At 38.3% G+C, this 25,984-nt stretch overlaps 8 protein-coding genes and 1 long non-coding RNA gene across 14 annotated transcripts in view; 4 read left to right on the top strand and 5 right to left on the bottom strand.

The window, feature by feature from the left end:
* Positions 1 to 19: 19 nt before the first annotated feature.
* Magr (Iron-sulfur cluster assembly 1 homolog MagR) lies at positions 20 to 1,680 on the bottom strand. Its single transcript, XM_071698760.1, has 3 exons — positions 1,524 to 1,680; positions 1,108 to 1,161; positions 20 to 952 (listed from the first exon to the last, which is right to left on the bottom strand). The coding sequence occupies exons 1-3, from the start codon at positions 1,605 to 1,607 to the stop codon at positions 698 to 700; spliced, it is 393 nt and encodes a 130-aa protein (XP_071554861.1). The 5' UTR covers positions 1,608 to 1,680; the 3' UTR covers positions 20 to 697.
* A 112-nt stretch (positions 1,681 to 1,792) lies between these two features.
* On the top strand, positions 1,793 to 4,554 carry Rabggta (Rab geranylgeranyltransferase subunit alpha). The gene is made up of 7 exons (XM_071698743.1): positions 1,793 to 2,101; positions 2,287 to 2,397; positions 2,488 to 2,606; positions 2,672 to 2,859; positions 2,978 to 3,175; positions 3,245 to 3,847; positions 3,975 to 4,554. Exons 1-7 carry the CDS (start codon positions 2,099 to 2,101, stop codon positions 4,415 to 4,417), a joined length of 1,665 nt encoding a protein of 554 aa, XP_071554844.1. The 5' UTR covers positions 1,793 to 2,098; the 3' UTR covers positions 4,418 to 4,554.
* On the bottom strand, positions 4,428 to 7,751 carry Rabex-5 (Rabaptin-5-associated exchange factor for Rab5). Its single transcript, XM_071698739.1, has 9 exons — positions 7,216 to 7,751; positions 7,017 to 7,135; positions 6,664 to 6,921; positions 6,450 to 6,579; positions 6,270 to 6,367; positions 5,910 to 6,166; positions 5,669 to 5,800; positions 5,330 to 5,575; positions 4,428 to 5,268 (listed from the first exon to the last, which is right to left on the bottom strand). The coding sequence occupies exons 1-9, from the start codon at positions 7,392 to 7,394 to the stop codon at positions 4,828 to 4,830; spliced, it is 1,860 nt and encodes a 619-aa protein (XP_071554840.1). The 5' UTR covers positions 7,395 to 7,751; the 3' UTR covers positions 4,428 to 4,827.
* Positions 7,752 to 7,882: 131 nt separating this feature from the next.
* On the top strand, positions 7,883 to 8,979 carry LOC139768513 (RNA-binding motif protein, X-linked 2). The gene is made up of 4 exons (XM_071698759.1): positions 7,883 to 8,072; positions 8,271 to 8,423; positions 8,499 to 8,628; positions 8,772 to 8,979. The coding sequence occupies exons 1-4, from the start codon at positions 8,059 to 8,061 to the stop codon at positions 8,892 to 8,894; spliced, it is 420 nt and encodes a 139-aa protein (XP_071554860.1). The 5' UTR covers positions 7,883 to 8,058; the 3' UTR covers positions 8,895 to 8,979.
* Positions 8,929 to 12,076, bottom strand: Kat60 (Katanin 60). Of its 4 annotated transcripts, none has more exons than XM_071698747.1 (11): positions 11,955 to 12,076; positions 11,364 to 11,865; positions 11,162 to 11,294; positions 10,862 to 11,006; positions 10,684 to 10,774; positions 10,468 to 10,589; positions 10,206 to 10,385; positions 9,965 to 10,107; positions 9,785 to 9,897; positions 9,570 to 9,696; positions 8,929 to 9,501 (listed from the first exon to the last, which is right to left on the bottom strand). In XM_071698747.1, exons 2-11 carry the CDS (start codon positions 11,629 to 11,631, stop codon positions 9,303 to 9,305), a joined length of 1,521 nt encoding a protein of 506 aa, XP_071554848.1. In that variant the 5' UTR covers positions 11,632 to 11,865; positions 11,955 to 12,076; the 3' UTR covers positions 8,929 to 9,302. The 4 variants fall into 4 exon arrangements, with proteins under 4 accessions (XP_071554848.1, XP_071554849.1, XP_071554847.1 ...); XM_071698748.1 differs by having other exon boundaries at positions 11,364 to 11,641; positions 11,955 to 12,051; XM_071698746.1 differs by having other exon boundaries at positions 11,364 to 12,067.
* A 311-nt stretch (positions 12,077 to 12,387) lies between these two features.
* On the top strand, positions 12,388 to 15,499 carry LOC139768520 (uncharacterized). Its single transcript, XM_071698766.1, has 4 exons — positions 12,388 to 12,523; positions 13,005 to 14,553; positions 14,641 to 14,978; positions 15,063 to 15,499. Exons 2-4 carry the CDS (start codon positions 13,014 to 13,016, stop codon positions 15,237 to 15,239), a joined length of 2,055 nt encoding a protein of 684 aa, XP_071554867.1. The 5' UTR covers positions 12,388 to 12,523; positions 13,005 to 13,013; the 3' UTR covers positions 15,240 to 15,499.
* On the bottom strand, positions 15,418 to 17,569 carry LOC139768529 (putative transferase CAF17 homolog, mitochondrial). The gene is made up of 3 exons (XM_071698788.1): positions 17,416 to 17,569; positions 16,238 to 17,254; positions 15,418 to 15,929 (listed from the first exon to the last, which is right to left on the bottom strand). Exons 2-3 carry the CDS (start codon positions 17,227 to 17,229, stop codon positions 15,512 to 15,514), a joined length of 1,410 nt encoding a protein of 469 aa, XP_071554889.1. The 5' UTR covers positions 17,230 to 17,254; positions 17,416 to 17,569; the 3' UTR covers positions 15,418 to 15,511.
* Positions 17,505 to 18,132, top strand: LOC139768531 (uncharacterized). Its single transcript, XR_011717384.1, has 2 exons — positions 17,505 to 17,593; positions 17,755 to 18,132. It is a non-coding gene; the product is annotated as an uncharacterized lncRNA (long non-coding RNA).
* A 667-nt stretch (positions 18,133 to 18,799) lies between these two features.
* The window catches only part of Ph4alphaefb (prolyl 4-hydroxylase subunit alpha-1), a 162,327-nt gene continuing 155,142 nt past the window's right edge, over positions 18,800 to 25,984 (bottom strand). For all 3 annotated transcript variants that reach the window (XM_071698771.1, XM_071698772.1, XM_071698769.1), the window contains exons 3-10: positions 24,557 to 24,879; positions 23,695 to 23,865; positions 23,388 to 23,560; positions 22,837 to 23,103; positions 22,445 to 22,669; positions 22,296 to 22,361; positions 22,052 to 22,217; positions 18,800 to 21,968 (exon numbers count right to left, since the gene is read on the bottom strand). In XM_071698771.1, coding sequence (XP_071554872.1) covers positions 21,874 to 21,968; positions 22,052 to 22,217; positions 22,296 to 22,361; positions 22,445 to 22,669; positions 22,837 to 23,103; positions 23,388 to 23,560; positions 23,695 to 23,865; positions 24,557 to 24,879 — 1,486 coding nt within the window. In that variant the 3' untranslated portion in view covers positions 18,800 to 21,873. The remainder of the gene's footprint in view (positions 21,969 to 22,051; positions 22,218 to 22,295; positions 22,362 to 22,444; positions 22,670 to 22,836; positions 23,104 to 23,387; positions 23,561 to 23,694; positions 23,866 to 24,556; positions 24,880 to 25,984) is intronic.

Genomic DNA, 25,984 nt, shown 5'->3' on the forward strand with positions numbered 1-25,984 from the left:
TTCTGGAAAACATCGAGAATCAAAGAAATTGAGCAAGTTTAATTATTCCCAGAAATGCCTTACAAAACTTCTGACAGTTCTGATACATTTGTAATAATTTTACGACGAGACATTGTATTACCAGAAAAGTATCATGTTTTCGTTTCAAGTAGAACGTCTTTCGAATTAGCTGTAATTTTTATTTTAAAATAAAATTGAGAAAAATATGAGCGACAGAAAATAAACTGTTTATTCTCCCTCATGTGTTATTACTATTTAACATTAATATTTAATTTTTTCTATCAAATATAAGCTTTACGCGGATTTTTTACTATATACATGCATTTGGTTGACTACAAGAAATGATATAAAATAAATTCAAATTTTATACAAACGCAAAGTTTCTTGAAAGCAAACAGCACATTTTTCTCAGCTAAAAATTATATATTTTGTACATGTAAATTAATTGTACATCTACTTAATAACAGTAGATGGCAAAATATATACAAACTTACAGAAATTGATAAATTAAATCTTGGCGATTGTCACATGTATCTGTTTTGCGTCGTAGACTCAGTCCTTTGACTGTGAGAAGAGACAGAAATATGCTGTCATGTATCACAAGACATTTTAAAGATTCTAAACTCTTATCTAACTAGAGATTACATGTCACGTAGAACTAAACTGATAAATATGTATGTGTCATATGAAATTTTTACTACACTGAAAAACTTTCTCCACATCCACATGTCCCTTTAATATTTGGATTATTAAATACAAATTCGGAGCTTAATTTGTTCTCAGTGTAATCCATTTCTGTTCCAAGAAGAGACAGCTGTGCCTTTCGATCGATGAATATACGAACGCCATCCTGAACTACTTCTTCGTCAAGCTTGGACTTTTCTTTCGCATAGTCTAGGGTATAGCTCAAACCGTTGCATCCCCGTTGCTGTACTCCAACCTTAAGACCGATCTACAAATTAAATGTACGCAATTATCTTTACACGCATTAAATTCTAATAAGCATTCTTGCTTAAAAAGCTTGTCATTTAAATTTTTTTGTGTTCTAATTATAAAAATTATACATTTCTCGATTACTGTTATATAATTCAGATATTGTACACTTACATATTCACTCTCATCTTTCAAAATATCCTTAATCTTCTTTACAGCGTTGGGTGTCTAAAACGTAAACGTTTGTGTTTTCCTCATCAGTAATTACATGAAAATGTATCCTTGAAAATAAGGTTAGAATTTATTGGCATGTCGCAACGTTACGAAATAGAGTACAAACAATTACGCAATGAAAAAGAACTAAAGTGCGTCGCAAAAGCTGTTTTATTTTATAAATAAATGCGACGGTAATTGTCAAGCCAATTCATTTGAAGGTATATCCCGTATTATTTTTCTCCGAGTTCACTTATCTTCGTTTTACTGTACCGCGAATACGAGAATCGAACGAGCGCGGCGGTTGCTTTTGGAAAAAAAGAAAAAAAAAAGTGCAGAAAACGGTAATGCGGGACTGTAAATAATAACACGCTAACCAAGGTGAGCGCGGCGCGAGTCGGGAAAATTTTCCTTCCCTTCACAGCTCGTATTGTGGCGGACGCCACAATGGAGGATGCCATCTTAAATGTACAAGTGCAACAAGGATGAGCCAGGCCAGCTCCTGCCAGCTGATCGGTGTCACGTGTCACGTGTCACGTGCGACGTGCGAGTGTATAAAAGCGCATCCGCAATACCCGATCTGTCACGATCTGTGGTCGATTATATCCTGGAAAAAATGTGAAAATTACAAAAGTAAACAGATTTACTAGATTTCGACTAATAAAATCGTAGATACTCTAGTGAATTTCCTCACTTTTGTAATTTTCGCCTCGTTTCAATCAAGATACAAATGCAACTGTGATAACGGTCCGTGCGAACTTGCGAAGGTGGCCTGAGGTGGCCGTGGCCGACCGCCGACGGTGGCTTAGAAATAACAATTGGTCGCTGATCTATAGAATCCAGTGATTCCAGACGCAATTATCAAATTGCCCGATTCAGCATATTTGCTTGTATTTGCCTGATTTGCCGACTATTCGTGACTCACAGGCGATAAGAAAAGAGAATATTCGCGATGGTAAAGTCTTGATCTGATCTTCAATCAAATTTTATTATTTTATACCATCACGATATTATTTTATTGCGTGTTGAATGAATTTGAGCGAGCGCTGCTTTATCATGCAATTATGACTGATGTCTCATCAGCTTGATATACATACCTATATGCATATAAGTTTGACAGATAAATATAATTTTTTTTAGCATGGCCGAGTGAAGGTGCGTACGACGGCGGAACAGGAGGAGATAAGGAAGCGGGAAAAGGCGATTAAAGTTGCCCAATACAAGGCTGACTTCGCTATAGTCTCTCAAAAGGTTTCGACTTGTTTCATCACGTGCAACGTAACACTACTTGTTACATGCGATTTTCACACATTGTTTTTGACAATATCGTTTATATTTCAGAGGAAGGGCAAAATATGGGACGATGAGTTATTGTCAGTTACCAAGCGTATGCTATTGAACAACTCGGACATTTATACACTGTGGAATATCCGTCGCCAAGTTTTCGAGAATAATGAATGGTAACGCATTGACAAGGTACCTCATTGATGCAGCGAACAAAATTAACTTGATAATGAATCCGCAGGAACGAAGAAGATTACAAGCAACTGCTTGAGAATGAGATGAGCTTGACCGAACAGTGTCTGAGAGAAAATCCCAAGTCATATAGCGTATGGCATCAAAGGTGTTGGGTGATGGAACGGATGCCTGAACCAGATTGGAAGAAAGAATTATCCCTGTGTGCAAAATGCCTAAATATAGACGAAAGAAATTGTTAGTATGCCATATTTATCACTGTGCTGCAATGAAAATATACACTTCAAAATGTAGCAGCGTCACTCTCCCAACAAGTTGGTATATTTGAAGATACATATATTTTTTTAAATTGTAGTTCACTGCTGGGATTACAGAGAGTTTGTTGTACAAAAAGCTGGAATCTCGAATGAAGAGGAGTTTGAGTTCTCTACCACAAAAATATTGACTAACTTTTCCAACTATTCGTCTTGGCACTATAGAAGCCGAATATTAACCAAAATGTTTGGCACTGCGTCTGAAGAGATACCGATTGTAGACGATAGATATAGAGAAGGTATAATACTATAATATATTCCTTATAATATATTTCAATAGCGCTCCTGAAATAACAAATATTTTTCAGAACTCGATCTAGTCATGAATGCAACGTTTACCGACCCCAATGACACTAGTGCATGGTTCTACCAAAGATGGCTTTTAGATAAGTGCCTGACAACTTGTAGGCTGTGGCGTGTTCAAATTAAGAAAGACACAGCTATTGTTGTTATCGACAACAACGTTCTGATTAAACCAATTTCGCTTTCATTATTTGTAAATGGTGAAATTGTTGATGCGCAATGGCAATTGCATCCAGATGAAAAGTTTGCCAAGCTACGAATTGCAGAGTTTGGCAGTTTGCTACAAGATTTGGATCGTGTCAAAGAAGTTTCTGTAAAACTACAAGAAACAGTATATCAACTTTTATATTCCGAGTTAGAAAGTGCATGGATTTACAAAGATAATTCAAGTTTGCACAAACAAAATAGCAACGATAAGCAATTAAATGAACAATTAAAGAGCTACAATCAACTTTCCAAAATGGAACCAAATAACAAGTGGGCCTTATTAACCGGTATATTACTGATGAAAAAGATCGATTTCAAACAATTTTATATTGATATATTAAATAATCTATCGGCGCTGTCAAAAGTTGACAGTCTTCGCAAGAATTATTACGAAGATTTGCGTAAGTAATATTTTTTACACTAAGATATTCACAATTTCTCTTTTGATTTTAATAAATGTTAAAAGTAATCAACTAACTTTTTATGTATCGATACACTTGGTTCTATCAATGTTATCTGTGATTTTAGGAAGCAAGCTTTTAGTGGAGTATAAACTACTCGAAATGTGGAAAGAAGAGAACGATTTAGAAATCCAGTCAAAGATCGATTTATCGGGATTAGACTTAACGAAATTGCACAATAACCACTACTTTAGCTTTTTTGAGGAAGTAAACCTCGGTGCGAACCAATTAGAAAATTCCTTGTATCAACTTTCCACATTACAACGTTGCGCGAAATTGTCACTGTCCAGCAATGGCTTGACATCATTGAAATGTTTTCCTACTCTACGCAATCTTCAAGTTCTCTCTTTGAGAAATAATAAGTTAATGAGCACGAAGGAGATAGTCAACTTAATAAAACGGCACAAAAATTTGAGAAGACTAGATTTACGAGATAATCCAGTATGCGAAGAGATCGATATATCTAAAATTCAGGATACAAGTTCTCACGTGGAAATATGTTTAAAATAACGTCGGGAAATACATACTTAATAGGCAATATATTAAAACATATTTAATAATGATAATTTTTTATGCAATCTATCGTCCACTGTTCTATTTTTTATCACAAGAAGAATATTAAATAAAATTCAGATACATTAAGTGAATGATTTTATCACAGCAACTTAATCGTAACATCATCTCGAGTTTCTTTGTCCTAGCGTCAGAAGGAGGCTCCCATACATCACTACGACGTTATTGTTTCTTATTGTTTTACATATCTATAATAAACTCTTTACAAATACAAACGAATTAATAAAATTGCGATATAAGATTATTGTTGAAAATTCTTCTTAACTGAGTCGCTACCGCAATCGAAGTAATGTTTATGAAATGTTTTTCGCATAAATAATACTTGGATCACATTATTCGAATTAATGCTACATGTTTTGATAATAACCGGAATAATTATCCGAATCTAAGTTGGCCGGAGTTATGGATGAGTCGCCTGTGCTGCATGGGATTGTCGGTATATTTGATCCTTGAATCGTGAAGCCATGATAATCTTCTAAACTAATCGGCTTCAAAACGGGTGGTAGATTCGCTTCAGGTGTGGGGCATTCGTCTAGTAAGCTGTCTGTCATATGTTTCTTAAAGAGTTGTGTCTCACCAGATGCAAGATCGGATTGAGTATCTAAACTGATAAGACTAGTTTCGTCCTCGCCTTTGCTAACTTCCAGACTATCGTCGCCGATGAAGGATGGAAAATCGAAGGTTGGCGACGGCGTAACGGAATCTTCCACTAATGACGTTCTCATTAAGTCACTCGACAGATCCGTCATTACGCCGCCATTCATGTTATCGACAGAATGTGGATATATCTGTTAGAGAATTTAAAATGAATGTAATTGAGAGATAAAAATTATATCTAATTATTCTCACCTGTGGAATAATCGGTGGTGGTAGCTGATAGCTCTCAATATCTTCGCTATCTAAATTGGTAGGCACTCTCTGACTATGAGATATTAGCAGCGGCGTCCTCTCAATTACTTTATTCACATCCTCTCTGATCTTCTCTTTGAAATCCATCATTTTGTTTTTCAGTTCTTCCGCTTGCTTTATGATGTCGGTATTTTTAGCTTGCAAGTCATCCAATAAAGTTATATCTTCGCACATGAAGTGTAAACTCTGCAATAATTAAACATTATAAATTATATGAATTACAATTAATGTATTAATGAACAGTCAATCCTCAACACAAAGGTATATCACAATTATTACTTCGCATATCATAAGAGCTGATTCCCATGTATTAGCTGGCACGCATTCCCCTGACATGTATGCATTGAAGTCCTTCTCAGCCATATTCAAGGATTCCGCGGTTAAGTTTTCGATAAATGACACCGCACAACACTACAATATTACGAATGGTTATTAAAAGTAATGATAACAATCTTTTGTCTCCAGAGATAGCTCGAAAAGAAATTTGCGAAACATCCAATATGTATTTAGCAAACTCTACCAGATTTGTGAAGTAATATCCTCCTTCGCCAGTCATTAATCTGCTGGCATTGCAAAACCTCGTAATAAAATTGATATTGCTTTTGAGACGCGCGGGATTAGCCTTTAAAACGATAAATATGAGCGCCGGGAGGAATTCATCGGCAGACGCTGGTCCATCGACGGATTGTTGCAACAACAAAAATATATTTCTACAACAGTGAATAACACACGCCAGTTTTTCTTGGGGCGCTTTAGCGGAATCCATATTTAAAAGATCTAAAAGAAATTCGTGTTCTAAATCGTGTTGCAATATCGAATTGCAAAATTGTTGATATTATTACTCGTTCTTCATCACAGTAGTGATGTTGTAGTTACAAACCTGTAATAGATGTATAAACAAGTTCTCGAACTTCCGAGCTTGTCTCGTGAATTCTACATTCCAAATTTTTGCCACTAACCCAATTTAATTGCCGTATCCTGTTAAGAAGAAATTACTGTTAACTATTCCCTGTTAAATATAGATAGTTTAAGCTGTTCCCCAAAGTTATATGATATAAACCTTTTCTGTATAGCCAGGTCTTTTTCTTCATCCGTTGTGAACGGAGGGCAGAAAAGGATTCCGTATAACAAAGTCATTGCATACCTTTCAACATAATCTAATAACTTTTCTTTAATATCTGGAGATATATCTGTAATAATATCGCAATAGAGATAAAATCCAAATTCTTCTTTCAGATAAATGCAAGTAAATATGTATATGTATAGATCAAAACCTGCATATTTAGTGCTGTTCTCCAGACGCTTTCCAAACACATGGTAAAAGTTTTGCGTTATTTCCGAAAGTTCTTCTATCCTTTTCACGTCTTTGTTCTGGAGTATGTCTACCACAAATGAATGTATGCATTTTCTCACATCCTTCTCCACTGGTGTCTTAGCTATGTACAACAGCAAATCTCGATTTTCTGCCTTGACTTTCTCAAGATCTGGATTGTCCTTGAGCAGCTCGTGATACAATTCCTGATATCCCTGAACTTGAAGACACATAAACATATATCTTGTGTGTTATTTTACCACCAACGGACAATCGTTTACAAGACACAGCACAAAATATAGGACAGTTTACTACCTTTCGCCACAGGTTTCCTGAATGAAATGTTTAACAATTTGTACTTCTTCTCCTGTTGTACTTTCTTCTCCTCGTAACCCTTGTGACTTCCAGTACCTATCGATCGATTGACATTGTCTCTGTAGAAAAGCAACAAAGGCATTTCTTTAGAGAGGCGCAGGGGACGTAACGCACAGCTCGAGAGACAAAGAAATCTTACGCATCCGAGGTTTGCGCGTGGAACACGCGCTCAGCTTGAGCCCGTCGTTTCTGCAGGTGTTCCCGGTGGCATTTGCTGCAGTAACCTTCCCATTCCGCGTTACCGTAGAACCCGCAGCCATTTCTGCACTTGAGATCGGCCTCGTCGATCCGCAGAGTCGGCGTCTTCGTCGAGTACATAGCGACCGAAGCAAACGCCGACGAAAGGAACCGTCTTTGACGCTGACGGCGGTGGCGGAGAACCCTGAACCGCGCGATCCGCGAACCCGCTCTGCCAATCCCACCCAACCTAACCTAAACTGTCCATCCAAGTTGAGATTGTTGGGAACCGATCTGAATGCCCGCTGCGCTTTAATCCTCATCGATATTGGATATCATCTTATCTGCTCCCGCAATCATGAAGGCTTTGCAAATGTTGGATTTAACTTCACTGTTGTTAAACGAAGGAAGAGATTGACAGATTGACAGGAGGAGAGCCTGGAGAGCAGAAGAAAATAGAGTGGTGACTGACGAGTACACGAGACGTGGGTCAAATAACTCGGATTAGAGTGGAATCGCGTAGTCGAATTGAGTTGAGAGACTCGGTGCAATTATCGACAGCCAATCAACATCTTCAACAAGTTTGTCGAGGAATTGAGATATTGGCTTAAAGCTCAAAGTCAGCGTTCCTAAAAAGAGAAAGAATCAAAACACAACAAACGCGATTCTGTCACTCGCAGTCACTCGCGATCTTTCTCCTTCGTCTTTTAAATATTTTTTAAGCGTTTTTTAAAGGGGTTTTTCCTAATTGAAATTTATTATCTATTTGTGTGTATCTTTGCGATATCTTCCATTATCGATTGCAATGAATCCTTTAACGTACGTATTTCCAACTACAATTTATGTATTGGTCAACTTTATGATTAGTCAACTTACAATTAGTTATTTGATTAGTAATCTTAATGTGATTAGTTAAACATATTTCCTGCATTATATTATATTTCAAATTTTTAACTTGATATAAATTCCTACTTTGGAAGGTAATAAAGTATGACTGTGATTGATCTGTACTTTCAGTAACGTCAAAAATATAAAGAAGCTCAACGAGCAAGAATTACGAGGTAGAAATAAAACGTCTTGGCACGACCAGTACAAAGATAGCGCTTGGATTTTCGTCGGTGGTCTGCCATACGATTTAACGGAAGGTGACGTTATCGCTATTTTCTCTCAGTAAGTTGAAATCTGCGAACAGCCTGCAATTATACTGCCAGCTGAATTTCTATACTACATGTAATATCATTACAGATACGGAGAAGTAGTTAATATAAATTTAATTAGAGACAAAGATACTGGAAAGCAAAAAGGCTATGGCTTCTTGTGTTATGAAGATCAGAGGAGCACCATATTGGCAGTCGACAATTTCAATGGCATAAAGGTGGTATTTTAGTGGGATAGCAATACGTTCATTTTTTTTTACAGTAGAATTATTTGCTTTATTTCTACAGAATTTGTAGGCTTCTTTTAAATATTATGTAATTGTTTCAAGTATTTCTCTAAACTGAAAATGTTCTTTTATAGATATTAGGTAGAACAATACGAGTGGACCACGTTTCCAATTACAAAGCGCCAAAAGATTCAAAAAATATAGACGAGGAAACGAGAAATTTACGGAAAGAAGGTTGCGCTCCAAAGAAGGGCTGAAGGGATATACATGCAAAGTATCGACAATCCTAAATATTGTTTCAATAATTTGTATTATTACGAATAAATTTACATTTAGACATGATGGAAAATATTATTGACTATATAAAAGTTACAACTACTTTGTTACTATCAGTTAAGTCTTCAGTGTTACAGTTGAGATAAAAAATATTACCCAACTTTTTAGCTCACGTTATTCCTATATATAATATTATACAGTCTTTTATTTTCCAATTTGATTTTCCTCAAGTCTCGAGTACAGAGACCTAGTTATTTAGGAGTTGCGGAGGAGTTAAGCTCCTTCAGCTTTTTTATACATGTTAAACAGAGTAATATTGTAACATTAATTGTAATCAGGATCAACAAGCATGTTAATGAATTATATTATTATTTCTTGAGGGAATTATATCAAGAGGAACCGAATTCGCTCATCCACTTTTCATATTTTTCCAAGTCCTCCTGGGAAACGCTTTTGTTACATCTCTCAACGGCTTCGTCGAAATCTGCAGCAGACACGGGCAAATCCAATTCTTCCTTCGGCAATTGCCTGATCTGGTCAGGTCTCAGACCCGCGATTTTCTTTCGCATTAGCATCATGGAAGCATCCCTGTAACAAACGAGGGGTAAAATAAGTTGGAAAATTGAACGTAAGCTGATGCAATAGACTCTACTCACCTACAAACATTCGTAATATCTGCACCAGAATAACCCTCAAGTTTACGTGCAATATCTGTCAAGTTTACAGACGAATCCACTTTAACTTCACGAAGATTTATCCTTAACAATGCTTCTCTGCCTTCATCTGTCATCAACAAAGAAAAATATATATATTTTTTATTAAGGATACACTACATTGAAGAGGTTTACAATACAAGGTTCACGAGACTTACGATTCGGTAGTGGAATGTAGATACGTTTTTCTAAGCGTCTTCTTAGAGCCTCGTCGATATCCCATGGGAAATTTGTTGCCGCTAGTACCATCACTACTTTACTTGGATCTTCGCTACATAAAACAGGGATATTTAGTAATTATTGGTATCACGAAGCAAAAGTATTATATGGTGTTTTACCTATTGGAACTTATTCCGTCCATTTGAACAAGAAGTTCGGACTTTACGCGACGTGAAGCTTCGTGTTCGGATTCAGATCCTCTTCTAGAGCACAGAGAATCAATTTCGTCGATGAAGATCGTACTGGGCGCATAAAATCTGGCCTATGTCCAAATATAATTGATATCGTGAATGGACGTTACGTTTCTTTCAATGGAAACTTTACTTAGATACGTAAGTCATGGTAATGTTTTTGTTTTACCATCTCGAATAGCAACCGAACAAGTTTCTCCGATTCACCCCTATATTTCGATGTCAACGTAGAGGAGGAGACATTGAAGAATGTTGTACCACACTCTGTTGCAACAGCCTTTGCGAGCATAGTCTTGCCTGTGCCCGGTGGTCCAACCATTAGTACTCCTTTCCAAGGTCGCCTGATTCCCTAAAAATATGATATATAAATGTTAGTGAAATTATATTTTATTGTATCACACGATAAAAATTAAGAAAGGAGATATATATACCTTGAAGAAATCAGGCATCCACATCGGAAGGACAACTGCTTCCTCCAGCAATCGCTTCGCCTCATGTAAATCGGCTATATCGTCCCAATGGATATTTGGATTCTTTTGAACAATGTCTCTTTCTACAATGTTAACATAAACAATTGCTTTCATATTTCCATCGTTATACGTTTGCGAATAATACCAACAAAGATGACAGAGTAATAATATAATTACCTAATATTTCTACAAGATCCTTATCATTAGAAGATGGTTCAAATTTACGTTCTTCCAGTTCAACGTCGTCTTTTTCCGTTTCTGGCTTATCCTGCAAATTATTAGCTATGTATAACACTATGCAATCTATATTTGTAATGCATTACAAACTTTAATTATAATCAGTAAACAAAGTAACCTTGCTTGCATCGTCTTTTTTGGCAGTTTTCTTATCATCCTTTTTCCCAGAAGCCTTACTTTCTGGCTTTTTAGCTGTGGCAAGAGATTTTCTGGCGTTTGTTCGGTTCTGCTGTTTCTGTTGAATTTTTTGTTGTCTGGAACTTCTAAAAAAGATAAAATTGTAATTACTTTTCCATAATTAGCATGTAACAATAATATATAATATTATAAAAAAATTTTAAAAAAATCTTTAAGAAATAGGAAGAAAAAGCTACATAATAAATTAATAGATCATAAAATATTGAATTCATATTGATACTTTTGTTCTGCTGGAGTTAGGGGAGGCCACACATCGGGATCCCTGGGTTGTGGCTGGTTCCAAGAGGAATCTGAATTGTAAGACCAGAGAGCAGGATCTCGCGTTGGTTCCTCGAACGACAGGCAGGATGTACCTAAAATATTCATAGGCTTGTTAGATCAACTTGACTTTATCCCAAGTAGTCAGTCTATCCTGATCGTACTACCGAGCAGCCTCTCGCCATGGGTGTCCACTTTGAAGAGCTGCAGCGTGTTGGACGTGGCCTTGACTTTCTCAAACTCTTGGGCAATCTGATGCTGCACAACCTGCCACTTTGCCTTGCGAGTCGCGTCCGCTATGGTCGCGAGTAGTCTGTGTATCTGTTGCACGACCCCCTGGTAGTAAACGCCAGACGTATCGTAGTTTCCCATCAATGCCATTTCACGCGCGAGCTTCGTGTTCTCGCAGATTTCGTTTATTGACACAGCCATGATTCCGCCGCTCAAGATAGAAAATTTATTACGTTCTCGACGGGAGATATCAGGATGACAACATTGACAACGCGATCAAGCTGTTCCCTTAAACTCTACTCGTAATGGCGAAAGGCGAAATGCAGCGACTTTTTCGCTGCAATCGATGTATCAAACTACATTTACATAACTGACGATTAGTTCTCGTCTCGTCGAACGGTCGCGTTATACATAAATTAGTCTTGTTGGTAGCAACTGGATAATAAAACGATAAATTAATAACAAAAATAATATTGAATTAAATATTTGCTTTTATAGATTTTATAGAAATGATGAGCTCCTACCAATTTTCCGCCACATTCGTTTAACATTTTCATGGTATCACAAGAGTGTTTTGTAGTATCACATATCACAGGTCACAGGAAATCACAATTCACATGAAAAATTCGCTGACATAAACTAACAAAGTTAATAGAGTGATGCTAAAACTCGAAAGTCGCGGCCACGTCGCGGCAGTCGGCATATATAAATTATAAATAAAACATCACAAGAGGTCTGTCTGCTATTGGCTGCGTTCTTATCCAGATCAGCTTTGGCCAAAAGATTGTTAAAAGCATATACACCAATCAGATTAACAAATTTTACAACGCAGCCAATGAATAGATTTTAAACTTGCCAATCAGAATCGCCCTACACAGGGAAAGACAATCGTCGATTACTCGATGGTTTTTCGGACGCACTCACTAATCTTTGATCCATGGTCCATGCCCCATGGTTCAGATGGTTGGCGCGGTTGGCGCCTTTCGTCCATTGTTCATGTTCATTCCTGTCTCGTATTTCATTTCGTTGATACCGGTAGAGATTCGAGTCGAGCGAGATATTTCCACGGCTGTAAATCCAAGTTTCCTGACTGGTAATTGAAGATAAACTATTTATAATGATTAGGAAATACATTCTACGGTGGAGTCTTTTATACGTTTAATTAAATATTCGTTTTTGATATCCTTGGCTTCTTTATGTCGCATTACACGTGGATAACCGTTACGTATTCCGTACCGAGTCAATTTGTCTTCGATTATTTGTGTTTTTTTTTCTTATATACAATTGCGCTTGCGGCCCCTTATCGATCCTATACGATCCTTAAATATTTCAGCTTGAAAAATTGTATGCTAAACTGATAATCGCGAAACGTTATCAATTACCGAAAGAATTTTTATTATTTAGGAATTTAGATATCTTTAATATTTAGTATCATCTTAATATTTAATATTTATGCGTATATTGTTTCCATGCAAATGTTCAAGGCTTACTTTTCGTCCTTCCATCTTTCACCTTTTATCTATTGCGACTTGTATACAGGTTTTTGTGTATAATTATGTCTTACGTTGTTATAGGAAGAGAAAATGGGGAAGACAAAACCATGGAAGCAGAATACCAAAGGTCATATATCAAAAGACCAGTTTCGTCAAGTAAAAGTTGGTTCTGTAAAAAAGAACAAAGATCCTAAATTTAAGAATACACCTACGGGTAAGGTAGCTTTGATCAACAACTCAAAGGCACAGAACAAAAATGTGAAATATATGCCGTCATTGCCGTCTCAGAAAAATGCCCAAAAAGGCTTTACAGATGCAAAAAATAAAAATAAAAATTCGCCTAAGCAAGCATTCAAGAGTAATGCAAAGCACTTAAAGCAAGGTTCTCCAAATGAGAAAAAGTTTTCAAGCAAAGCAGAAAACAAATCTTTGAAAGGAAAATTTATTTTCAACCCTGAAGAAACATTAGAGCTATTTGATGATTCTAGTTCTGGCGTCAATGAAGAAACTGCGTCACAGGAGGACGTTAGTCTGAATAAAACAGACGAAACGTTTGAAGATGAAGAGGGTTCGGACACTGATACCCCAGATATCTTTGGAAATAGCTTAAAAGATGAATCGGACGAAGATGATGAAGATTTCGAAGAGGAGGACGAAGTGGAAGAAGAGGATGATGACATTGATGACAGCGATGACAGTGGTAATAATGATGAGGAAGAAACAGTAGAGTATAAAGGTGTAAAAAGGTTTAAAGGTCTAAAACCTAAAGCCAAGAAGAATGATGCTGACAAAGAAGCTCAGGAAAGTGATGATAATGATGACGATGATGAAGGCGAAAATTATATGAACGCGACGTTCGATGAGAGTGATGAAGACGATGATGAGGATGAAGAGGAGAATAATGATGATGACGATAACGATAATGATGAAAAACAGGTACGGAATATTAAAGGTCAAGATGATGGTTTACTAATGGAAACTGATGAAGATGATGATAAGGACGATGACGATGAGGACGACGACTACGATGATGATGACTTGAATGAAGAGGAAGAGATGGGTTTAAAAGCACTTATAGGACAAAGTATTCTTGACGATGACGATGATGAAGATTTTAATGAAGAAAATGAGGATGATGAAGACGATGATATTAGTAGTGAAGACGAAGATGATGAGGAGAATGATAATACTGTAATACAAGTAAAAGCAGATAAGGCTGCCAATAAAAAAGAAACACAAGTGGAAAAAGCGAAAAAGACGTCAACCATTGACATTCAAACAGTAATGTTCGAAAGAGTTGTTATCATTGAAAATATCTCAAAAGAAACAACAAAAGAACAGATCACAGCACTGTTCAGTCCATATGGTGACGTTGTACAGGTGTCTCTAGATCCTTTGATCATCCTTACAACCGTGACAAATCCAAAGACAGCAGCTGCTAAAACACGGCCAAAACTACTTTCATTCACAGGAAAACTTCTATACTCCAATGAAGAATCCGCGCTGAATGCAGTAAAGGCTATGCACGGAAAGATTGTTGATGGAAATTACTTGATGGTACAGACTCTTGGTAAATTTACTGGGCCGCACGACGCGGGAAAAGTTGTATTTATAACAAATCTGAAAAAAGGTATGTGCAATAGACTGTTGTTGATCAATTATCGCAATTACGTAGCGTAAAAATTAATATAATTGGTTGATGTTTTAAAATTTTCAGATGTAAAATTGAACGAAATCTGGAAAGCCTTTCGCGAATGTGGAGATATTAACTGTCTGGAATTAAAACGCAATCCCGAAACGAAGTCATGTCAATGCGGTTATATCCATTTTTTGACTGAAGAAGCTGTATCTAATGCTCTCAAGTTATCTGATGTTGTAGAAGTTCGAGGGCAGCGAGTAATAGTACTTAAAATAAGATTTAACCCTAACGATAAAGATTGGTATAGAAGCGAGACATTTGTGTATAGACCGCTGATTGGCGAGGGAACAGAACGACTTGTTTTGCATAAACCATTAAAAAATGAGTATAGCTTGGGAGAGTCTGTAGCACGTAACGTAAATATCTTCGTAAACTTTTTTTTTTTTTTTTTTTTTTTAATAAAGATGGAATTAATACATATTCGTATTTTCTTTTCACAGGCTAAACATGAAAGAAACGTTAAGAAACATAAAAAGCAGGAAGATGACGAAGGAAAGGAGTCTACTGCATTTCAGGGTCAAAAAGTTAATTTGAAAAACAAAAAGAAGAAGAACAAACTTGACAAGAAAAAGAAGAAGATGGCAGAAAAGTTCGCAGCTAAATCAGCAAAAGTTTAAGCTAGCATCGTATATTTTACATTTATAAGACAGCAAGATTTTTTTATACTCAAAGATCTTTCGCGCGTTTATTTAATAATTTGAAAAAAGAAATGAATATTGACATTGTTATAAAAAACGTTACACTTCTCGTAGAAATTCATCACATACAAATATAAGTGAAAATACCTCCAATATGTATGTATATAATTTTTTTTTTTTATTGTAACGTAACTGTCATCGTTTTTTAAATACTATTCTAATAAATACTTGATAAGAAATTTGCATTGCTTTTAAGAATCGGCTTGCTTCGTTAAATTCCTAATTTTACTGTGTAGTTGGGGTGGTAAATACTGCATATTACTGGAAGCGCACTTCGGACAGAATCGCCTTGTATAAAATATGCTGCATCCCAAGCATACAGCGTGTTCGCACACACTGCAATTGGCACCCAAGACTAAGATTTGGCTCCTGTTTGGCAAGCTGAACGGATCTTTCATAACGTAACACTCTTCTGAATAAACCAATTGTCGAGCGAAAGGCGGCCTTACGCCTTTGTAATCGTAGTGTTCCTTTAAAGGACAAAAAGAACACGTGAAAGTGCCGCCCACGTTTGTCGCCGTCTGTTGACTCGTGGAGGTATCTTGTTGCGTCCGCTCGTTGATACCAGATTTGCCTGCTGGTGTACTAACGAGATCCTCCTCCTTCTTCCTATAAAGCAACAAGGGGCAGACGCCACTGAATACATTGTCGATTTTGAACACAATAAATTTATTTATATGTGAAAATATAGTACAATTTTACGTATCACGCATATGTGTGTACTCTACATAAAAGTTTGTTATATATGCTCCACAAAGAAAACATCACGATGTTATTTTGTATCTTTGAGAGAAACCGTTTCCGTTTGTGATTCTTGGGGCCACCACGCAGGTTTGACCACCCTTACGTTTATACCGGATACATTAAGCTGTCGAGCGCTAAGGGACTCATTGATACGCATCAAACCTAATCCGTACTTAGCGACGCATCCTCGGAACTTTCCTACCGCATTGCCAGATTCGTTGAGAATTTTCTCGTCGTACGCAAGCGGCTTATCTATAACATTATCAAACAATAGAGGCATCAGGCGTTTCCTGACCACACCCGTGTGATATGTGCGCGCGGTTAATTCTTGACCGATGTAGCAGCCCTTGTGAAAACTAACGCCATGTAGGTAATCGCAATTGATCTCCAGGGGCAATGCTTTCCCGAGCGGAAGATCATGTGCGCCCTCCCCTACTCCCAATTTATATCGAAACGCCTTATAATCCGCGAGATTTTCCGACGGAGGTACGTCGGCGTCTAGATGTTTGATTATCTCGTGTCTGCTAATCTGCGACTCTGCGAGAATTCTCAGGCCTAAATCGGGCAACCTAGGATCTTCGTATATCATAACATTATCGACAAACTTGCTGGCTTTACTGTTTAGCTTGCCACATGGAAATATCATTCCTTCCAGCTTATGTTTTCCCGTCTCGGTCGCTGCAACTCCATTATCGAAATGTTTCGTGGAACCAAACATCGACCAAACGTTGATTTTATCCCCTACATGTTCTATATCTATCTTTCGTCTCACACGATACATCTTCAAGTGTCTCTGCAGGGAATCGATAATAAGTGAGTCGCATTCCACGTAATACAAGTTGCTCTCCTCGCTCTTGTACACAATAGCGTCGCACATCACTCTGCCTCGGATGTTCAGGAACAACGTGTAGATGTTAGGCGCCCCTTCGTCAAGATAGTTCATGTCGTTCGTGATCAATCCTTGGAGGAAGGTGGAGGCCTCGTTGCCACTTACGCGCAGTACACTCCTGTCGCTTAAGTGCTCTAGGGTCTTGCCATCACGTGGGGGCCGTTGGGTGGAACTGTGTCTAATCGCGTACCGCTGGTGGCCACTGATCCTTTTACTTCGCTTGCGCATTTGGAGAACGAAGCGACTAACACGGTCAATCATCGTGGCGGATGTCATGCGGATTTGAAACGGTCTTTTATTTCTACGGAAAACAACACGGAAAAGAATACACTAATCTGGGACCGGCGTTGGACGATCCCACCTAACCTAACCTGCGAATACCTCGTATCTGCTCGTACCTAATAATTTTTACGTGCAACGTTACGCAGAGATATTGCGAGATACACTTATTGTTAGTCTTACATCTATGTGGTGATTCGATCACGCTCGTTCCAATCAATTCCAATTACACGATCCGACAACTTGAAAGGAGCCCACTGCCCACTTGCCCTCTTGCCCAGTCGTCCCTGGTCGTCCCGGAGTGTCCCGGACTCGTCCGCGTCTCGAAATCAGTCAAATCAGATCAATCAGATGATTCAAGGTCTGTTCACTCTGTTCCTTTTACATGCACTTATTGTACTTTCTGCACTTAGAATGAAATAGGTGTAGAATTAGACGGAGAAAAAAAAGAAATGATAAAAAAGTACAAAAATTGTTTATATTATATTTGTTACATTCTAAAAATCGAATGCTACGTTACAGAAACTTGAGCAAAATGAAAAACATACCAAGACACTAACCGATTACAAGAATCCGAAATCCGAAGATATAGAAATCTATTGTTCACGTCACATATGCTTTAGGTTTTCAGTATTGTCAATTATATTGCATCACGAAATTATATTATGTTGACGTTGCGCTTGTAATTTGTACAGTGCTATTACCTAGCTGTAACCATTGCAATGAGATTGATCGTATAAATAATTAACACTTAAATTCTCATTACTGTATTGTTTGTAATTGGTATTACTTTTAATGTACCATCGCATTCTGAATTATGTATATAATAATACTCATTCTCATAATGTAAAATTGTAAATGAAAGAAAGAAATAATAAAGTGCCGATTTCTAAATTAAAATATGTCATCTCGTTCCTAATTATATTCTATTTTTTATAAATTCATACTTTCAGAATTTCAAACTTATAGGAAATCACGGCTCTTGGAAATATTAAAAAATTCTTGAAACTTTTAATAGTGCAATTTCTCCCAGCCAGCACGCATGTTTAAGACTATACGTGAAGACCACTTTAAGATGTTTTTCACGTGTGCTGTCTAGGCCTGGCCAAGTATGTTCTCCTAATACTTGATCGATTTTTGAGAAAATTCTTGGAAAATAAGAAAATTATTAGAATTTTAGACAGTAGCAGGTCGTCAAAATGCATTTTTTAGAGAAAAAAATTTTAAATTTTGTTAATCTCAGCACAAGTGTATGCTGTTATTAGTAATATTAATAATCTCGTTAAAAAATACATGCTTCTCGAAACGATATACTCACGTAAAGAAGGGTAGGAAGCCAGGACCCCACTTACCATATGAATAAGGTACGCAATACGCATACGCGCCATACACACGTCAATTCGACTACTGTATTCGACTATTGATCTGTAAATTTACTAAAATTAATAAGATCGTATAAAGCTGATCAACAAAAAAAACAATTTATTATAAATAACAATTATTGTTGTCACTTAGCGAAACCTCTAGCAAAACCATCAGTTATTCTCCAATAATTAACACATGTCACTATTTGTCAAACATTTTATATACATATTATAGAAATAATGAATGTTTACAGTTTACACATAAAAAAATGAAATGAAAAATAAGGAATATGCTTTTTTACAATAGAATTTTTCGGAATTTAAATTTACGAATGTTTATTATGACTGACACTCGAGTCTCCCCATTTTTAACATACTCGTCAATTGACACACGATTTGAGAACGATGAATTACAAATAACGACACGCGCTTCGTTAGGATTTCAGCAGCGTTTCTGTGATGCATTTTATTTTATTTATTTTCTTCGTTTTTCAACAAAACGATGGTGATCACAATTAGATAGATATCAGTCGCTCATACTTAACGAGGCGATCGGAACTGTCTCGTTCTTGCATTCCTCATCGTCATTAATTTTAATTCATTCTCCGCTCATTCTTTATAATCATTTCATATTAAATGACGTAAGTGACACAATATTGCGCGAGGTGATATATACAAGATTATTGGTAGAAAATTTATTTTGCAGATTTTTTCTAAAAGTACCAAGTAACTGCGCGCGGTGTAGTGATCGTCAAAACATAATTTCGTTCAAAGGCTACTTTTTCGATCAAAACTTACTTCCTAACTCAAGTTCAACTCCGACAAAAATGCGTTGGTCCTTAAAACCGAGTTTTTACAGCGATAATTCTAATAATGTATCTAACATGAAGAAATTGGACTTGGAATTATACAGAGCGCAAAAATAACTAGAAAGTAATATAAATCACAAGATGTGCAAAGATTACGATGTAACGTCGTAATCTCTATATTGTATATAAATAATTATATACCATTGATAAAATAATCAGGCTGATTAGCAGTAAATATTAGATCAGGGTAAATATATCCGAATAAATTGATCATTGCTAAGAGAGCATATCGTTAAAAAAATTAAAAATTAAAAAATTAAGAAAAGTGACATATACATATAAGCTGTTTTAACGTAAACATAAATTCTGAAGCGCCATATGATTCTAGAGATGAGTATAGTAAATGTGATCCTAACACGAGTTATAATAGGGCTACCGTCATGGAATTTTCAGCAAACTAAACGATAGATAGATTTTATCGAGATACGGTATGATTTTTAAATGATATATACGCGCGGTAGTTGTGCTGATCGATTGATATAGACAATTTTCGCGCACGTTCGTCGTTGGAATCTCGATTGGAAGTAATATTTCGTATATTCACGTTGGTGATAGTTGGTGCTAAATATTAACAATCGATTTGGGATATTCGGAACCACAAACTTGAACCGTCTATAATACCGTAGAGCAGCGGTTCCCAAATTTTCTACACGAATAAAACACATACATATAAACGTTGTAATGTTTAGTAACGTAGCACAAATCACAGTGTTGTGGCACAAATGTTAATTTTTAAAATAAGTAGTAAAAAGTAAGTAATCTGAGCTACATTATTCCATTATTTTTAAAAAGAAAACTTAAATCCAACAATTACGTAATTTTTGCAGAATCATTTCTTAATTAGACTCGTTCTTTCGTTAATTTTTGCGCTGTATGTGAAAAACATATAAGTATGCCTTCCTATCTTTATCATGATATATTTCGTTATAATAATCCCAATCTTTCTTTTATTATTTAAAATAAAATTAACTATAATTTGAGCACCGCTACAATAGGATGATCTTGAATACGACGTGCGAGAGGTTATCCTCGCACCATATATACTTATACTACATCGCTGTCAAGAAGTGCAGCGTCGTCATCGGACAGCGTCGTCCACCTTTATACAAACGATTCGTATACAGCCTGATCGGAAGGATCGGATGATACAGGATCGGCGTGCCATCCGCTATTTACAGCCGATGAAAACGATCCGTCGCTACAGGAGATTCTCGGTCTTGGAGCATCTCAGCGGAAGTACCTCGTTATAGCACGATAACGTCGGGGTTGAGATACGGCTTCGTGAATCACGTTAACGATCACGCTCGAATTACAATTAATCTACGGGCTAATGATTACATCGCGCTCTTTGCTTCTCTACATCGCACTATACTATATACTACGATAAGGGGAGACTGGCCAGAACGTGCGCAATTTATTATTGCTTTGGCTATGATGCATAGTGTAATATCTTATTAGCTTATCGGTTATTCTTTCGTAGAAACAATTAACGTTACGCGTTAGCGAACAGCGGAGCGATACCTCGTTCTCACCGCGGATAGTCCGTTTAAACGGCGAAAACTCTGTATGCAACAAACCGATCCGGTTGTATGCGGTTTTTCTTTTTTTCTCTCCTCCCCTCTTTCGTTTATTTCGTTCAAGTGAGAGTTGCTGAGATCTTTCTTTCATTTTGCCGCTTTACACTTACGTCCGTTCATTTCGTCTCACGCATTTAATTCCAAATAACTATTCTACGTTACATTCGCCGTAGACGTAAACTGCAAAACGACGAACTGCAGGCAACGCTGAATCGGACTACAAATAGAACGCATGCAGATCCGTGCCGTATAAACAGTAACTTTGTTGCATCGCAATTGCCGCAATTCGCGCACAGCGGCAATCTCTGCTTTACGGAATTTTCGTTTCAAAGGAAAAAGCGTACGGGAAACAATGCAGTCGATTAATCTCGCTCGGATAGTCTCTGTTGCTTCGTACCGGTTTTCGCCTGCCGCCGGATAGCTCGAAGATTAAGGAAACATTAATCGCACGCGCGCGCGCGTTGTCGTAATGCGAGGGATCGTGTTCCACAGTAAACCAACAAGAAAGATCATCATACAGATCTGCGGCACGAATGTTAAATTATGCGAATTGTGTGCGCCAGTGACGTTCTTTCTCGTAAACGCGAGCAGCGTTCTCGCAGCTTGCTTATCTACGCTAAATTGCACTGTCGCTTTTTGCACGCGGGCCGAAATGTCCTTACTCGTTCTTAAACGACAATTCGTACCGCGAGCTTCCTTACGGAGTCGCCGTTTCGAGATTAAAATGTCTCTTTATTCAGAGCAGGAATTTTCAAGTATTTCGTAGTATTTCTTTTATCTCATTTATCGCGTCCCTTCTATTTCTTCTGTCACAGTCGAGGAACGCTCTCTTCAGTGCCTAACGTCCACCTCATCCGTCGCCTGATTCTCCAATGTGCAAGGTCTATGAAATTCTTGACCTCTTTCGTGCAGCCATTTGTTTGCCACTGAAAAAATAAATTGTAATATAATATTTGCGTAATAAAATATTAAACTTTAGAAGCAAGGAACGCTTCAACAATTAACATACCCCACTTTGATCCTGTAAGTACCGGGCAAGCCGCGTGTCTGGTTTTAAAATCTCCCTCGCCGTTAGGCTTCAAATTATGCCAAAATGCCGCACTACCCTTCTTCGGCCAAAGCGATATGTTGATGGCGGTGAATACGGTACCGCCTCCTTGCTCGACATCACTCATCTGTAGACAACGAGACAATTGTAACATCATCATTCCGAGCTGTCAGCGCGCAACAAACCGTACAAAATTAGAGCTTACGTAGTATAGAACCGTTGCGATTCTGTTGCCAGTCCCGAGGCTTTTGAATGCATTCGTTTCTTCTTTCTGTAAAATGAAATTAATTAACGTCACGGCAAATAGTTGCGCGCAGGAGAGAACTCCCCGATTGCTCCTTATGGTCAATTTACCCTTGCAAAGTCGAAATGTGGCTCGTAGTGACCGCCAATGCCGTAATTGACAACCTGAAGTTCCTCGGCCGTCTCCACGGACAGACTCGTCATGTGCTCGACGCGTTTACTCACTGCCGCTACGTGCTTATGCTCGTGTTCCTGGAGCCACGCGCTCTTGCTGATTCTGTAATTCGCTATCTCTAAGGCACCAGTCTTGTAATTCTGCACCGTAGCGCGCTTAAACTGCAACACGTAATTGCCATTAACTCTAGGAATTCCTGCAATTTCACGGCGCGCGGAAACGCGCGGTGTACACTGTGCACTGTACACGGCGCGGGCGACGTCTCAGAAAAGCTGCGTCGCGTTTGTTTCAACGGGCAATATAATTTCCGATAAACGCAACTATTTACCCTAGGTTGAGCCATCCGCTTGATCGTCTCGATTTCCTCGTCGTAGATCACGTTGTGATAAACAACTATCCTCGGATCCAGATACGCCTCCTCCTCCTTGAATGGCGCGATCTTCAGGAAGGGAATTCCACGGTCGACGTAACGGCACTTGAGATTCTTCTCTACTTCCGGCGGAATAGATACTTCGCCGCGACAAAGCATCTCGTACCTCTCTCTCTCCGTCATTTCCTCCCACGTTTTCACCCTTTCCTCGGCGACAGTGAAGTTCTGCAAGCGCGATAACGAACTTTATAGACGCTCGCGGAAAACTCAAATTGTTCTCCAGGATTTCGCATCGTTGAAAATAATGGCCGACAAAAAGTTCTCCATTATTTGACGGTATCTTTCGCGCTGATAACGAGATAAATAGATAAATGCTATAGCAAATTAATTTGTTATAGCAAATCCAATAATTTTTCAAAATGTAGGTTTCCGTGACTTTTATTTAAATTGCATTTCCAACAGCCTCTTAATGAAACTATGATTACGATCGCGACTGATTCCGGCTTTACCTGTTCAGGTATCGCTGTATCATCCTTCCCATCCTCCCCCCGCTTCTTTTTCGACTGACTCGCCTTGCTTTGAATCTCCTTTTGGTAATACGCACGGTTTCCCAACGCTCTCTCGTGTGTCGGCACCAATTCGAGCAGCTCGTTCGTCATGCTCAAGGCACGGGCGACGTTACCTGACCGGAGATAAAAACGGAATAACATATTTGAAACATATGCTACCAGAAGAGAAGAGCAGACTTTCTTTCCTTGGAAATGTTCTCGCGCTCTTCGCGTGTACGACATGCATAATATAATTTACTGTTGGAACCTTGCATGTACGTTGAAAACGCCAAGTATTCCAGGATATCGGGCTTGGAGGTGGTGGTGGTGGCGTTCTGCTCCTCTTGCAGACGGTCCATAGCTTCCTGCATCCACAGCACCGTGTGATAGTAGTCGCGATTGTGATAAGATTGTCGGCCCAGTTCGAAGCAGTCGCTCGCTGAAACGTGGAATTATCGCACGTGACGGAAGTGAAAAATAAAATGGAAAGATAAGATATAGACGCGTATATATCCGGTATTTCATTGAACGTTTTTTTTCACGAGGCAATCTGAATCGCGTTCTATGGAATTTCTTTCTATTCGGCTCGCAGTAGAAAGCACGCGATAGCGCGGACGTGGCATACTGATAGCGGAAAGTTAGTTCGTTAATTAATTTTCCTCTTGCGAACCGCAAAGCGCACTCTTCGTCTCTCTCTCTCTCTCTCTCTCTCTCTCTCTCTCTCTCTCTGCACCGCGAAACTCCCCGGTTTCTGCCTTGTACATGATCTTTTCCATTCAAATAATTTGAAAAACGAGCGGCACATTGTACAATTTATTCTTATGCGAGTGACTCTTTGTGCTGCAGCGAACCTACTCTCCTCACGTCAGATTTGACGTTACATATTAGGGAAAACGCGGCCTTTCGCAACAGTTTCGTGAATGTTCATAGAAATTTTAATTAAATTTTCGAGAGAAAAAGGAACAGGGCAGAGAGGAACATCTCCGTGTTACACACTAATTAAATAATTTCTTCGATACAGATTGTGATTTACTTTTGATTAAAAGGATCGTTTGACGTGTAAGGATTCCGGGATACCTATAACATAAATTGAGCCATACAGTTTATACGAGGAGAGATGTTATACGTACCGGTCAATCCGGTACTGTATTGCACGCCATTCAGGACACCCCTCGCAACTTGCGCGGTTTCGAGCTTGTACGTGTCTTGCAGCCTCATCAAAGCGACTGCGGCTCCATTCAGGTCCTCGTCGGTCGGGAATTTTAGATCGCTCCTGGAATTCGTGATGTTTGCGACGAAAGACTTGCCGACGTCCTCGGTTATCAGCTCCTCGACCTTTTTCCAGTCGGTGGTTAGCCGTTTCACTAGCAGATAAGCATTTATAGGGTTCGATAGATACTGTTGGATGTTTCTGGATGCCTCCTCGTGCTCCCTCGCGTAGCCCTCCACGTTTCTAAAAGGAAAAATTTTCCGATCAGCTGGAAAAGGGTTGCGGGAAAAAACTAAACAGTAAACTAATCCTTTCGCCGCTCACTTCGTTTAAATTCAATTTAGAAAACAGCTCGCAACTAGACGGAAACGTAAAACATGTAAAATTGTTAATCTGACCTGCTGTCGTTCATAGCTGCGGAGATTAAATTTAGATTCAGTCGAATAGATCTCGCGTGAGATCTAATGGCACGGTGTAATTTATTAGGCAGTTTGAAAGCTTCCTTCCTAGATTATTCAACCGATCTCTCCTTGTACAATTCGCGTAATATTAGTGCTACGACGACGTGCAAATTTCAAGTAAATCAGTCTCTAAACAGAGTGGAATCCACGGACAGAAATTCTGTGGCATGCCCTCGCATTCGCAGCGGGCTTTGTCGCATGCTCTTTGACGACTTGGATTAATTCACCCTGCAGCAATCATTGTAGCAATTTTTTTTCCAAACCAACGTGCTTTGTTTCGTCTGATTTTTCTCGTTCCCCAATTTCGTCTTAGATATGGATTTAAAGGCTTTTGATGCATCTCGACATTTTTATCAGGTTGAAGTAAAAAATTCAATTTAAAACTGATTTAAAAAATCCGCAGATGACATTTTATACGCGATCGATTGGACGGAACGAAAATAGGATCGACACAACGGAGATGAGACGATGAAATCGATTTACGTTTGAGACAAAAAGCTCAAGATTTATTCCATCGCTGAATCGGTCAGATAAAAAAAATTATCATTCCGTTCTCTAATTAATATAGTACGATATCCGCACGATCATTAAGTAATTCGAAATTGCGCGAATAAGAGGAGAAAGAGAGAGAGAGAGAGAGAGAGAGAGAGAGAGAGAGAGAGAGAGAGAGAGAGAGAGAGAGAGAGAGAGAGAGAGAGAGAGAGAGAGAGAGAGAGAGAGAGAGAGAGAGAGAGAGAGAGAGAGAGAGAGAGAGAGAGAGAGAGAGAGAGAGAGAGAGGGAGGGGGAAGAGAGGCGACGATAACTTTTCTTATCAGCGGGAAAAGGGAGTGAGGTGGAACATTTCAACATTCCGTTCCGTCTCCAATTGCAATCGGGGGGTGATTCT

The sequence above is a fragment of the Temnothorax nylanderi genome, unplaced genomic scaffold, assembly GCF_030848795.1.
Source record: "Temnothorax nylanderi isolate EJ_2023f unplaced genomic scaffold, tnyl_v1.0 TNYL_tig0016_pilon, whole genome shotgun sequence".
NCBI lineage: Eukaryota > Metazoa > Arthropoda > Insecta > Hymenoptera > Formicidae > Temnothorax > Temnothorax nylanderi.